Below are 15,228 nucleotides of genomic sequence, written 5' to 3'. Positions count from 1 at the left end.
GACCGTGCTGACAGATACAAAGAGCAGGGAGGAGCTGTCTCTACCGAGGCATCAACCCTCTTTGAGATGCTGGGGAAGCCCAATGGCAAGACGGAGACCAGCTCAGCCGCCGCCAGGCAAATGGCCCTAGGCTTTGACTCTGCTGGCATTGACTTCCCCCAGCTATAAGAGAGTTTCCGGTGATCTTGTTGACAAAGTCACCCACAAAGGTCTGAAGGGCTCTGGGATGATGAGGGAGAAAGTTTAAGCTGGGCGAGCCTCTTACCTTCAACTATGTGAAGGAGTTGTCATTGTAAGAAGGGACGAGGCATGATCTGTGAGGTTACTGAAGGCAAAACGAAGCCCAGTGGGTAGAAGCTGCAAGGACACATGGTGAGAACTCCCCAACAGCCCTATGTTAAAGTCAGGATAAAGAAGGGAAACAGGGGTCAGATACCTGCCCCGACCTCGACCAGGGCCTCTGTGCAGCTACAGGTACAGGTATGAATGAGCCCAGAAGGTACAAAGCTTCTTTCAAGGGTAGCCTGTCATGACAATGACCATCGTTTTCCTAACAAGTAAGTGGCAGACAGCTTCACAAAGCACTCCCTAGCCCCCGCCTTGCTGGATTAGCCCCTAATGGACCTGGGGGAACTCAGGGACCAGGGACGGAAGAGGCACTGCCACAGCAGGAGCTGCCTGGTCTCTCCAACGCCCACCTCCCTCCAGAGCCAGAGCCCAGACGAGGGAAGTGGTCCCAGCCTGCACGTCATCCTTCCCCACCCTCCAAGCCCTGGCCCTGTGACAAGCCCAGTCAGCATCAGAGGGCTTTCCTGGCCCTCAGGGGGATCCTCTCCCTCCCAGCCTCCACTCCAAGCCAAACCTGCCTGCCAGATGCAGGTCCCAGCCAGAGGGGTGTGGCACATCTGGCTTGGACAGCCTTGGCGGAAGTCCTTGGCCCTGACATGGGAAAGGCTGTTTGTTGGTTCCTCCCTGCCCCATGGGTACAGAGCTTGGTGGTCGGGGGTGGGGGGGGGGGCGGGAATGAAGGGGGGCTGATAACCCTAGAGGTCCTTCAGCTCCTGAGCTCCTGCCTCCTCCTCAAGGAACTTCCCCAGCCCTGCGCGACGAGGCTCCTTGTGCCCAATACTAGCAGCCCTGGATGATTGGCATGAGGAAGACATCCGTAAGTTGTGAGCCTTGAGAAAGAGAGTCACCCAGACACAGGCCTAAGAGAGACCTGGAGAGTCAGCGCCGCCCTTTCCCTGCCTCCTGGCCCTCCATCCTCCATATCTTGTTGCCTTGGGTTGGGACACCAGGACCTGGTTGGCGTCAGCTGTCACTTCTATGGGGAAGGCTTGGAATCCCAATGGAGCTGCAGGCTGGCATCTGGGAGTCCTCAGGGCACCTCCACGCAAGTCCCTCCCAACGCCACGTCGCCTTCACGCACATACCTGCGTTCCCTGCCCGCCTACCCCTCCCCACCACACACACACACACACACACACACAATCCCCTAGCTAGCCAATGTCCTGACCATGTTCTTGGTCACCTCGGGTGGAAAACTCTGAATCACTCCCCGCTCCTCCCTGCCCTTCGCCCTCCGATCCAAACTCTGCGTTTTGCTTCCTAAACACTCTCTCAGGCCTCCTGTGCTTTTTAATTCCATTGCCTTTGCCTTATTGGAGGCCTTGGCACTTCTGCTTAGGGCAACAGCCTCCAGGGACCCCCGACACTGAGTCCCCCTCCCCACATAGCCTCCATGCAGCCTCTAAGGAGCACAACTATATAGGGTCGCTGAAATCCCTTCTCACCCCAAAATGCTCCCATGCCTCCCCCACGCATCCAGGATAAAACCTGGACTCCCTGGAGCCAGCAGGGGAAGCGGCTTTGGTCCTCGCGCGGCCCACCCTGCCATCTCGATCCCCACGCCCCACCCCCCAACTCCCTGCCCTGCACACACCTCTGAGCCTCTGCTCTGCTGTTCCCTCATCCCAGGATGCCCTTCCTCCCCCTCTCCGCTTGCCAAGCTTCTAGGCATCCTTGAAGGCTCCATTCAAACTTCATGCCCTTGGGGAGATCCTTCCAGATACCCCACCACCACCACCTCGCTCAGAATTAATCTCCCCACCGCTGACTTCTTGTTTTGTTTTGAAAAGTTAAAAGCTCTAGAAAAGATGAACTTGCACATTCCCTTCACCTCCGTTCACCGGCTGTTAATATTTTGCCACTTTTGCCCCCTCGTTCTGTCTCTGTCTCTGCCCCCTGCCTGACCCCAATACAATCATCACCCTCAGGAAACGCGACATCAATACCACACTGTTATCTAACATTCAGTTCATATTCTTTAACTTCCCTTTTTGCCCTGAAAGCGTCTGTTATAGCTGGGTCTTTGCTTTGTTTTTTTTATTTTGGACTCAGGATCCAATCAAGACCCTACATCATACTCAGTTGCTGGGTTCCTTTCACCTGCTTCCATCCGAACACAGTCCTGTACCTTTCGATTTCTCTTTCCTGACACTGAAGTTTTCGAATAGTCCAGGCCGTTTTGCAGAACGTTCCTCCGTTTGGATGGTGGTCTCCCCATGATCCAGACCAGAGGCTCGCATGCGTCCCTTCCTCTCCTCAGCGGCACCTTCTTGGCGTTCCACCACATGGCACCCTGACTCTCCCCTGCCCTCCCACTTAGCGAGGTGATCCTGGGCAAGTAGCTTAGCTCCCCCCATCTGCCTCATTCTACTGACATGTTAAATGAGCTAATAATCGTAACATTCATAGCTCATTGTGGGGATCAAAGGAGAAGATGCCTGAGAAGCAGTTGGAACGGCACCTGACACAGAGTCAATGCTCCCTAGACGTGGCCTGGGTTTCGTGTTGTCATTCCTTGTGTGCGCAGGGGACTAGCCCACCAGGCGGCATATGTCTGTCCGCATGTGCTTCGGCTCCATGTCTGTCATGTCCCAAAATAGCATGATCCCAAAACAAGTCCGAGGGAATGAATCAAATGGAGTCGTTGCCACGTGTCTCCTGGCGTCATTACACCCTGCTCCCCACTGACCTGCCCTCACGGGAGAGACTACTAGGTCACCCCCCACCCCCCGCGGGCATCGCCTGGCCCAGGAGAAAGCTATTTGACTCCCAGTAGCCCTGGATCTCTAGGGGAAGGCAGAAGGAAGATAGCAGCATTAACTGAACCCCTCCCACGTGACAGAGGACCGTGTGGAGACTTGGGGAACCCGGGATTCCACCTGGTAACCCCCAGCCCCTGACTCGGTTTCTGAGCTAATCTCTCCCCATCAGCCTGCTCGCTCGCTCGCGCTCGCTCTCTCTCTCTCTCTCTCTCTCTCTCTCTCTCTCTCTCTCCCCCTCACTTGGTTCCTTCGTAAAACACATCCCAACATTTCTGAGCATCAAGTCCCAAATCCATTTTGTGCCCAAAAGTGAAATCATCTCCTGGAGTGGGAGAGCTCAGAGGGAGCACAGTCTGAGCCCCGGTAATGGGCCAGGCGCCACGGCAAGAGGCTGGCGCCGATCCCTCACTGACTCCTCACGACGTCCCCATGAGGCTGAGGACTTGATCCGGGACACACAGGCAGGGCAGAATGGAATAGAGATTCAAATCCAGGTCTGTCTGTGGCAGGGTCCCAAGTCCTTAACCACCTCACAACCACCATTTCTCACAGTATGTCAACTGCCACGGTCTGTGGCCATCTCAAGGGGACCTGAGAGTTACACTGCCAGTGTCCCCAGTCCAAAGACCATCTACCGCCAGCTTAGCCCATCTTATCCAACCATCCTCAGTCATTTCACTTCCTGCACTGGGACTTCTGTGTTCTTGGCTTCATCTTTGGATCTAGTTTAAAGTTCACCTCCCGAGAGGTCTTTCCTGATACCTGCCCTCTCCTCCAATCTAGGTTAAGTCCTCCCTTAAGTGTCCCCGTAGGTCCCCTCTTGGTAGCACCCATCCATTCATAACCATTGGCCCAACATCCGCAAGCGTCCTGAAGAAAGCTGGCACTTCGTCTTCACTTGTGAGGTGACTGAACGGGTCCACGGGTGGGCGGGGGCTCAGATGGCCGAATGACTGGACAGTTTATTCATCACAGTACTTCCCCAGCACCGTTCCCTAACCCTGGGCCACTCCCCACCAGTCTCCTCAACCCACAGATCGATTGCCCCCAGCCCACACCCCTGCTCTATTCAGGAACGCTAAACCCAGCGGCCACGTGCTTATGGGCAGGCCACCCCCCTTCTGTGAGATCCCCCGGCAGGGCTGGAAATTGGAACTAGTGGTCCCTGCCCTTCCTACCACACAGAATTAGAGTGGGGTTCAGATGAAATTGTGTGAGCCAGCGAAATGCATGCAGATGAAACACAGAGAGGAAAAATAACTTCCCCTGACAGCACAGCTAGTAAGCGGCAGAGCCAGGATTTGCACCCCGGGACGCTCGCTTCAGAGTCTGCGCTCTGACCACTGTGCCCAACGCCTGCAGGAGAGGGCCTGCCCGTCCTGGCCTTCACACCATTCTGACCACCCGTTCACACTGGCCCCACATGCTCTGCTCTGAAGTGTTCTTAGAATGGGCAGCCCTGGACGGGGAGGCAGGAGACCAGGGTTCTCGATCTGACTCTAACTTACTGTGTAGCCTTGAAAAGGTACATCATGTGATAAGAACTACCATTTCCTGAGCTCTCACTATGTGAGAGACGCTATTCTAAATGTACACGTGTATTAGCCCACTTAAAACCTAACAATCCTACAGGTAGGTGGGGAAACCGAGGCACAGAGATATGAAGCCACTCTCCTAAGGTCACACAGCTACCCAATGGCGGGGCCAGGATGAAACCCAGGCGCCGTACTCTCGGCCAGCACGCTACGCTTCCTGTGAAACCTTCTGAAAAACAGTTCAGTGTTTCCCCCTGACACTGTGCCTCAAAGGTCATTTTGAAAAACTTTACAAAAGGAGATTTTTAAGTAAGACCCTGATGAGTATCATGCAGCCCAGCCTAGTTTCCAAACCCATATCAGGAGGCCCCAAACGGGCCATCTCGGACCTACAAACAAAACTCGAGAGAGCGAGTTCAGGCTGAGGGGACAGAGTGGGGTTGACATGGCAGGAAATGCACCCCAGGAATCTGGGGGCTCACGAGGACCCTTCTGACAAAAATGTATGCTTAGCCCTGGGAAGGACACCAGTTCCGAGAAAGAGAACACTTCATTGTCTGCAGCTGGAAGTGGCCTCAGGGAATCCTATCCAAGCTTCTGTGAGGTCCAGAAAAGTTGAGTGACGGGCCCTGGGCCACACAGCTTGCTCAAGGCAGAGCAGGGCTATACTTAGCCCCGGTCCTGCCTTGTGGCTCTTTCAGTCCCACCCTAATAAGCCCCTTCACACTTGCCGACCACAGAGCCAGTCCCTCTGGAAGGAAGAGCCTGCAGCTCTAACTCCATCAACACACCAAAAAGCCTCTATTAATAGACATATAATTATTTTCTAAATAAGCCATACTTGAATATGTAATAGCGAATGGGAACATTTGCTGAGAAAATCAAGTTATGCATAATATATTACTATGCTCTTCAGCTATTAAAGTGATTTTTATTCCTAGAGCTTGTTAAAACTGTGCATTACAGATATATTACTTCTTGGATGAAATTTCTACAGCTGTCCTCATCCAGGGACATGTGCACACACAGACACACGTGCACTCACAATGGAGCACAAGACATGTCTATTCCAGACCGTGCTTCGGTCTACCTCCCTGAGGCCACAGACCCAGCTAGTTCTTGGCCCCAGAATAGTTGGGCAGAGTCCCTGGGCGGTCAGGAGCTTCAGAGGTGGGACCCTGTCCCACAACACCCATCCCAGGGAGACCCTCCGCCCACACGAGATCTGGGATATGGGGGATCCAGTAAGACAAACACCAGGTTTCAGAGTTGGGGGGCCAGGATTTACTGAGCACCTCCTGTGTATGTGGGTGCCTTGTCTTTTGACAAACATTCTCTCTGTCCTCATCTCGGCCATACGAGATGTGCATTATTCTCCCCACTTTACAGATGAGGAAACTAAGGCTCAAGAATGAACCGTTTTACCCAAGGCTGCCCATCTGGTAAATGCTGGAACTAGGATTTGAGTCTAGCTTCGTCTGGTGTCAAAGGCCACAGACTTTAGCCACCAAGTGCCTCTCAAGGCGAAAGCAGCCCCCTTGGCAAGGTCTCCAGGCCTCTGTGCCCCCTTTCCATGGTTGGCGCTACCTTTCCCTCCTCTACCTGCCATAAAGATACACCCTAGCCCCACCAGGGCCCGCCCAGAAGGGAGAAAGGTCACTGGTACCACGGCCTTGGGCAACTGGAGAAAGGAGACAAGAACACTGACATGGTCCGGAGTGCGCCCGCTGTCTAGTCCACACTCCCCCAGACTCTGGCCCACCCTGGCGATGGGCATCCGGGCACAGCCTCTCGGCCCAGCCCACTCCCACCGGCCTCTTCTCATTCCCATGGAAAAGTACCCACCAAGCTGTCCCACGGAGCTGGGGAGGGACAGGGCCTGGGCAGGCTCTAAGAGACAAGGCAAGAAAAGGCGCAAGGGGAGGGGCTTAGAGAAGTCCAAAGTGGCAGCATCCACACCTGCCCTGGGTCCCCAGTACCTTCTCCCGGCTCTCAGGGAGGGCGGTACCATCGATAGGGTGCTCGGGCCCACCCCTTGGCAACTCTCCTTCATTGTCCTCAGTTCACCCATGGGGAGATTGAAACTCAGTGAGGTGACAGGCTTCTCCCATGACCTCTCGGCTGAAGTGGCCCTTTCTCCACCCACGGCAGTACGTCGCCCCCAGAAGTCTGTCATCCCTTCTACAGCAGGGCTCCCTCACTGCCCGCCTCGAACTTGGGCACAGTCTGCAGGCCTTCCGGAGCCTGTCGGAGGAAGCCAGAAGGGCCTGGAGAGATGAACTTGGTCAAGGCTCCCCTTTTACAGATGTCAACACCAGCCCAGAGAACCACTGATGCATCCTATGCGCAGGATGCTCCAGGCACCTTTCGGATCCATCCCTGAACCCAAGTCTCAGGTTCCACCCAAATCTCCTCATTCCACACCCTCCCCCACCCTTCCCTGCCCTGCCCCAAGCACACCTGACTGCCCAAGTCTGTCTGATCTCCCACACTATACTCAGCCCAAGCTTGCCTAGGCCAAGAGAGGGCCTTCCCCAGGACTGGCGGGAACAAGGAAAGGGGCAGAAAAGGCCACATCTGGATCCCAGACCTGAAGCCCCTTCCCCCAAGCTCACGCTCTCAGAGACCAACATTAACTTCAGCCAGGGATGACTTCCTCACCCTCCTGACCCCTGTGCATGCCTTTGCCCAGACAGCCATGGAGCCCCTCTGAGGAAGGGGTCTCCTGCCCCTGCCCCCAACCATCCCGCAGCGGTGGGCCCTCTCCCAGCCCCTCTCTGCCCCTAACCGGCCTCAAGACTTTTAACCCTCACTATGTGGCCCCCAGACCCTGCCTGCCCACCCCTCAGGGACAGTCACCCTAACACACATTTTCCTGAACCTGGGAACAAAAAGGAAAAAAGAGGAGGCCAGGGATGGGGGCGGGGTGGGGGGAGGCTGTGGAGGAAGGGATGGCAGCGGGCAGAAGCTGAAACTGGGTCCAGAGGGATAAAGTGATGGAATCAGAGCAGAATTCTCCTGCTGCATGGCTTTTTTTTAATTTTATTTTCTAGATCAATATCCCCTGTTCTCCAGGCCCCTACCACTGCCCCTTCCTCAAACTTTTGGGCTGAGCAAGTGCGGGGGTAAAGAATTTTCACCCCAATGTGGGGGTGGGAGTGGAGGCAGAAGAGGCTCCGAAAAGAAACAAAACTTCCTGACGGCTTCCTTCTACTCACAGCTTCTGGACTCGACTGGGGATGAGAGCAGTGGGCAGGGTGGGGGCAAAGGGTATGTACTGACCAGTAGGACCAGGCCACGGGCCCTGTTGATGGGGAAGGACAAGGCCTGAGGGTCTGCTCAAGTAGGTCTGTCCTTCTGTCCACCAGAGGCAGAGAGGGCCCCCTCCCTCACCGCCGACACTCCCCCCACCACAGGCTCTCAGCCTAAGGATGAGGGAGGGGACAACATCCCAGCTAAAGTAGCCAGACCTACCCAGAGCATGCAGGACAGACAGATCCACGTCATCTTCGGTGGGTCCTGAGCTCAGGCCACGTCCGGGGCCTGCGAACGGCACTCTTGAGCTCACAGCCCCCACGCGCGGGCAGGAGAAAGCTCCGAGTCCCAGGCTGCTGCTCCTGCGCAGCCAGCATCTGTCGGGCCTCTGGCCCTGCCTGCCTCCAGCTCACCCTCCCTCCTTCTCCTCCTCCTCCCCCCACTCCACCCCCTTGTCCCAGCCTCCCGTCTCCTCCCTCCTCCTCCCAGGCTCCACTGGCCAGAGTTGTGGGGTAGAAACCCTGCTCTGCAGGGGGTATGAAGGAGATAGGGCAAAGAGACAACTACTGGAGACGGGGCCCCACCACCACCAAGCCACCCCCTAACCCTGCACCCCCAGCCCCCAGACACACAACCCCTGCGAGCCACCAAAGCCTCTGCCTTCTGAGCTGGTGCTGGCGGGCCTGGAGTCTGCTCTCCTCACTGCAGACCCCTGCCCCCAAACTGAGGAGTGGACAGACAGAGGTAGGACAGAGCGGTCTGCACACCCTGAGGTTCCTTGGCCCTGTCCCATCCCCGAGTACACACACAGGCCCTCCTGCCTTTGGAACACACTCACTTGCACACACTCAGCGACCTTAACGTAAGAGACACCGGGCCTGAGCCTGCAGGAGAATGGCCCAGCCCCCAGGCTGTGCATTTCGTTCCAACTTTTTTATACTCTTTTTTTCCCTTCTTTCTTTCTTTTCTCCAAACATCTGTCCCAGCCCTTCCTGCCCTTCCTAAAGGGAGCCCCGCTCCAGGCTCCCGCGAGAGTCTGTTTTTCTTGACTGTGCCCTGGGCCAACATTTGGTTTGCATTTCCCCACTTCCTCCTTCCCCTCCCCCTCCACGTCCCCAGGCCCAGAGTGCACCTCCCACCGTTCCAACGCCTACTTCTCCCCGACAGTGTCCCCCTGCCCGCCAGCCTTCCCCTTCCCTCTCCTCCCCACTGAGCCCAGGGGGTCCAGAGGGTAGGAAGAAAACGGGTGCAGATCTAAACGCATTCCCAAAAAGCGCCGCGGGGAAATCCAGCAAAATCTGCCCGAGCCCTCGTTGTCTCGATCCCCACACACAAACATTTCTCCAGAAAACTTCTCTCTTGGAGCTCTGGCCAGGCTGGACCAAGTAAAGGCGGGTGGGGCTGATGAATCACCAGCTCCGCTTTTAGGAGCCTTCCAGGGGAGAGAAAGAAAGCTCGGCCCCACCCCCTTCTGCAGACACACACACAAGGACACACAGTCCAACTCACATAAACACACAAAATGCCCAGGACAGGGCCCCACCCAGAAGAGGCTCCCTGAGACCATTTTCTTGGATTGAGTAACTTAGCAGAAAGCCCTCTTGTCTGAGCTCCTATGCACGCGGTATGAGTGTGCTGTACGCGCCCCGGGACACGCGTACAAAAGGTTACGTGCACCCTGCCTCTCCCCTGCTCCCCCAGGAGCATGCCCTCGTCACTCTGTCAATGCCGCACAGAGTGCAACCCCAGAGTTCAGTCTCTACAACCAGCCTCTCCCCTCAGGTGGGCCTGCCCAGCCAGGTGTGCTAGCTCCCAGCCCACAGCCCAGCCAAGACATCAGCCTGGGAAACCGTAGAATGGAAGGGAAACAGTCACACGTCATCTGGGAAAAGGCTGCAGAATGCGGTTGTGCGGGTTGCACACTGAACAAGGGACCGCCACTATCGCTTGGTGATTCTGAGAAGTCGGGAGGACACTGAGGCAAGGCGTCTCGTTCTGGTCCTTTCTGGAGCAGGTGCCTGAGTTAATGTAAGTCTTTGTTCTGATAAAGGAGTTAGGGTGAGGAATCAGGGTCCCTTCTCACATCTCTCCAAGTCCTTTTGCAGAACTACGGGGCTGAGAAAGTTTCTGCCCTGCATCCCTTGCCAAAATCACAATGCCCCTCGGTGCTCCCTCCTAAGTCTGCTGAGGCTCAACTGACAGTTTAGCCGACACTGAAATGGACCCGCGTTCCACGTGTAGCTGACCCTGCAGCCACCACCAGGGTGTCCATAGACAGACACGCCCGCAAACCCTACCTTTCTCCACCAGCTAGAGCATGGAGCAAGCGAGGAGTGATTTTCAGGTGGCCACCTCACTGAGAGGCCCTGAGTCCCCGCCCCTAGCCACCATCACCAACCCTGCCTGCCTCAACAAGGGCTCCGCCAACCAAGCCCTGCCTGCTCCCCCTGTCCTCTGCTGCTGGCGTCACTGGAAGAGGGACCTCCGGCAGCTATCTTGGGAGTTCTGAGAAATCACCTTGCAGTTTCCCAGAAATGCTAGAAAACAAGACTGAAGACCAAGTCACAGTGACACCAACTGGTCTGGCCTCTCGCACAGCCCCTCCCCAGTCCCTAAGTTGGGACGAAAAATGGGAGCGAAGGCCTCTAGTGTTCAACCCTGCCTCCTGGGGCGTCTCTAACTATACATAATGACTTTGTTTCAGGCTCCTGATCCATTATCATCCTCCCTCACCCGCACATGGGGAGAGTTTCTTGGGCAAGGGCATGTCCCATGTTTTGTATCCTCAGAGCCTGTCTTTCACAGGTGCCAGATGTGGTTAAAGAAGGAATGAATCAGCCTATCAATCAATGGGTCCTAACACAGTTTCCTAGTCTTACCATCTACTATTCCCTTCCCAAACTATTCCCCCTCGTCCCCTTTAAAAGGCCTTAGGCATACCTGGCCTGGACACCTTTGCACATACCTGTAATAACCACCCATCTTCAACACCATCTCTTCCTGCTACTCTCTCACCTCCGAGGTCTTTCAGTCTGCAGACTCTTCAGGGGCCAGAACCATATTTACTCATCCTGGGGTCCCCACCCCCCACCCGGATCAGGGTCTCACATGCAGCAGACATTAGGCACGGGCCACTGGGCTGGCTGGGTTTTCTGGCCTGGGCTCGTACAAGCCTCAGAGCCCACCACCACCCTATGCCACGCTGTCCGACCGTCCTGGCCATTTCTGCAGCAGGTTTATGTTTAACTCCACTTCCCCTCTGCATGCAGAGCCCCCCCTGCTCTTTGCCCACCATCCTCCAGCCCCTGGCTCAGCAGCCAGTTGAAGAAACAGGCAGGACTGTGGGCTCTGAGGCTGGCACTGGGCCTAGAGGCCGGCTGAGCTGACGCAGAGGGAAAGGTGAGTGAGGGTAGGAATGAAGCTGACGTGCCTTATAAGCCTGGCACCCCCCTCTCCTGGCCTCAGTTTCCTCACCTGCGAAATGGCCAAGCTGCTGGTCTCTAAGGTGCCTTCCACCTCCACCTTCAGGGAGGCCAAAAATTTCCCAGAGAGTTGTCCATTAAAAAGTTCTTCTTTTTGCCCAGCCCATTTCCTATTGTCACATCAGGCCTTTCTTCTGTCACCACTGGTCACAGAATCCAAAGGTCACAGAACATCAGAGCTGAAAAAACCTACAGGCTCCGATAGTGGTCTCAGGGGCCCAACAGAGGTTAAATGAGAGGCACGAGCAAGGCATCTATGGGGACCTGGAGAGGGCAGGCCCAGCTAAAGCGGATGCCCACTCCTCAGGGACAACCACTATGGCATCAGCAACGAAAGCCCACCCTGTCAGATCTTTTGATCTGTCAAGAGAAGCCCCAAATCTATATTATCATGTAAAATCTCTTGTATAAAATATTTTAAAGATATAAATTTTTAAATGTTGCCTTCTTTTTTAAACTCATTCCGCCTGCCGAATTAAACATGTCTGCCAGGACGGTTTGGCCCTTGGGATACCATTCACCTAATCCGGCCTCTTTGTCCCACAGATGATAACGCTGCAGTGAAGGGAGGAGAGTCCCGGGAAGGGGTCAGCTGCCTGGGCCTGATCTGGCTTGAGTGGGGGAATGAGGATCGGCAAACACACAGATGCGCACTAAGGACAATACTGATGCACGCATCAAGACGAGACTGACTAGCTCCCTCGTGACTCTAGAAAAACCAACGAAAAGAGAAAAATAGCAGTCCTGCAAGACCTGGGGCCCGGGATCTGCGTGAGGACAGGGTCTGGCCCCTGCTGCCCATAGGGCCTCCTTTCAGGTAAGCCAGGTTACCTCATCCTGCTGCCCGCGCCCCCCCCCCCCACACGCAGCCTTTGAGCCTTGGGGCGCTCAGTGTCCTAGTAGAGCCTCCATGTACTACTGCACAGGATGTTCACTGCAAAGGGTACACACAAGAGGTGAGTGGAGGCTGAAGTCCCATCCATGCTCAACTCACCAAGCCAGGCATGAGGGGCATCAGCCAGGAGCAAGGGACACTCACTCTGAAGCCCACCAAGGCACCCTATGGGTAGGGGCAGTCCTGCCCCTTGCCCCGCTGCCTACACAGCCTCCAGTGAGAGATCGAGGTTGTCCCTTTGCACTCCAGAAATCTGATGCTCCTTGAGAGGGAAGGTGAGGCTCCAACCAGGCCCTGTCTGAGCCTCAGTTTCCCCAGGGGAAATAGGAGGGTGCACCACTCAGTTTCTGTTCCCTTACCTCCCCGCCAGCAGCACCCTGGGCAGGGATAGTGTCTGGACCCAATCTCAACAATTTTTAATAAAATCCTTCCCAGAGCCTGACTCAGTGATCTTGATCTCTTCCCCAGCTCTAATTTCCTGGCTGACTCAGGCCCTGCAAAGGCAGGAGGGAGGCGGCTGCAGCTGTTCATCCAGCCCCTTGCCCCCAGCCCCCGGCTCAAATCCTGGCCCAGGAGGAGGTTAGGTCATCCTCTCCCTCTGCAAATGAAGACGGAAAATTGCTAAGTGGCCTGGGGTCCCACTGACCTGATTCTGGCTGGCCATTTCCTGCTGCTGGCTGCCTTTTCTCAAATCTGAAGACCCGCACCCCGCAGCATCTGAACTCAGAGCCCACGGGGATGCGGACGGGGCTCCAGGCCTGCGGTCCACAGCTGCAGTGCCTGCCTCCCAGCCAATCCTGGGGGACCATACATTTTGCTAGAAGATTTCAAAACACACCTTGGGTGACTGGGGCGGGAGCCTGCTGGCACCTTTCCCCACTGCGGAATCAGAATGGCAGAGAGGGAAACTGAGGCCCAGAGGCAGCACCTGGGAAGAGGGGCTGAACATTCAAACTTCTTATGGAGTGAAAGGATCTTTCCCAACCATATGACGGGAAGAATAAATACTGGGAGAAATCCCTCCCTCTCCATTACTCCAGCTCTGAAGGTCTCCTGCCTGAAGGTCTACAAGGAGGGTGATCCCCATTGGAAAAGCACACTAATAATGGAGATAATATCCCTGATTTCTACTGAACACTTACTATAGAGTAGGCACTTTGATAAACACTTTAACTGCATTTAATCCTCACAAGAACCCAGTGAGGTAGGTATTGTTTTATCCTCATTCTACACCAGAGAACACTAAGGTGCAGGCAGATTAAGAAACGTGCACAATGTCCACAGCTAGGAGATGGTAGAGCCAGAATTCGAAGCCAGGCAGACTCGTTCCATAGTTGACACTCTTAACCAGAGAGGTGTACTGAACCCCCTCCCCTGTGTGACAGGGGTCCCTCTGGTTCCCCCAAAGGAGTGGAGAGGGGATCAGAAAGCCAGGCTCCCATTATAGGTTGCCTAGTCCCTCACTAGAGGTTTCCAGGGGCTTGAGGTCATGCTCTTGGGGTCCTCTCTGTCCCCCAGGGGAGAATTTAAGGTTACGTTCAGGTTATTCAGTCCCCTGCTCTTTGAGCCAGCTATGTCCCCATGTCAGCCCCCTCCCAGGTTTACACACACACACACACAGCCTGAAGGCACTGTTGGGATCTTCTTTGGGAGGATCCCAGGAAGAAAGATGCTCAACCAGAACCCCCCCACCCACCCACACACACACACTTCCCTGCACTGTAGTTCCCACCAGACCCCTCCTCCCCCACTAACCCAGTGACAGAGGCCCTGGTGTCCAGCCCCATCTTCTCCCAGCCCTATTCCCTGGTCCCTGCATCTTCCTCAGTAGATGAGAAATCCCAAACGACATCCTCCAGCCCCACAGGCCGCATTTCCATCTCACTCAACTCTGGGTCCTCTGAGCCCAGTAGGGGGGAAAAAAAGACATTTCCAGGAATTAGCCCTCTCTTCCCACAGAAACTTGGGAGGGATGCTTAAACTCCCCCCAGAAGCCTCCTTTATACCCAAATCTCTGCCGCCCTCCCACAGACCCAGGTGCTATTCTTCAGACTTCTGACCCCAACCCAGCGCTGTGCGCCGCCGCCGGGGGAGGGGCGGCCACTCCCCCCATTGTGGATCCGTGCAGCACACAGCAGGGGCTCCCCAGGAGTCCCCCAAACTCTGATAAGAACCAGGCTGACAACTATCCGGATGGTGTGTTCCTGGGGTTAGGAGAGTAATAAATCAAAGGCCGAGGAGACTGAGGGTAGTGCCCGTCGGGGAGGGGTGCGGCAGGTGCCAGGTGTGGCTGACGGCTTACCTGGCTGCGGAGGCAGAAGCGCAGGGGCAGGAGGCAGAAGAGGTACTTGCCCCATCGGATCACGCAGGAGAAGCACCAGCTCAGTCGAGTCATATTGACCCCCAGGGTGGGCGCCTCGGTGAGAGAGTCGGGGAAGGACGGGCTGCTCCAGGCGCGGAGTTGGGAAGGGGCTGGGGGGTGTGGAGGAAGGCAAGAGCCTTGCCCCGGGGTGTCCCGGATCCTCAGCGCCACAGGAGCAGCCCGAGTGTCCTGCCCCCTCTAGCGGGAGGAGCACGGCCGAAGCCCCGCAACGCTGCCCCGAAACGCCTCCATCTCCCCGGAAGCCCCTGCGGGAGGCGCCTCCACTCTCCGGGACTTCCTCCGCTGCTCCCTCTCTCCTCCCCTCGGCGTGACAGCCTCCTGGCCTGCCTGCTTCCCAGACAGGATGGGGGGCGGGCGCAGGCACCCCGCAACTTCGGAGGTTCGGGAGCCGCGCAGGAAAGGCGGGTCCCACCAGGGCAGAGGAGGTGCCAGGCACCAGGCGTCCACCTGCGGGGAAGGCGCAGCAGCGGTTCGAGCCTGGGCGGCGGTCGCGGCAGCATTGTGCTCCAAGCTGCAGTGAGTGTGTGAGTGTGCGTGTGTGCATGTGTGGATTCCCTCCAGACCTCAC

General features: G+C 56.1%; 1 protein-coding gene across 1 annotated transcript in view; it reads right to left on the bottom strand.

Moving 5' to 3' along the window:
- Positions 1-8,274, bottom strand: part of TNS1 (tensin 1) — a 187,007-nt gene extending 178,733 nt beyond the window's left edge. The window contains exon 1 of the mRNA XM_016156683.2: positions 8,120-8,274. Within this exon, the coding sequence (XP_016012169.2) occupies positions 8,120-8,152 (33 nt within the window). The 5' untranslated portion in view covers positions 8,153-8,274. The remainder of the gene's footprint in view (positions 1-8,119) is intronic.
- Positions 8,275-15,228: the final 6,954 nt, after the last annotated feature.

This window comes from Rousettus aegyptiacus, unplaced genomic scaffold (assembly GCF_014176215.1).
Source record: "Rousettus aegyptiacus isolate mRouAeg1 unplaced genomic scaffold, mRouAeg1.p scaffold_m13_p_2, whole genome shotgun sequence".
NCBI lineage: Eukaryota > Metazoa > Chordata > Mammalia > Chiroptera > Pteropodidae > Rousettus > Rousettus aegyptiacus.
This window is presented reverse-complemented; position numbering and strand designations above follow the sequence as displayed.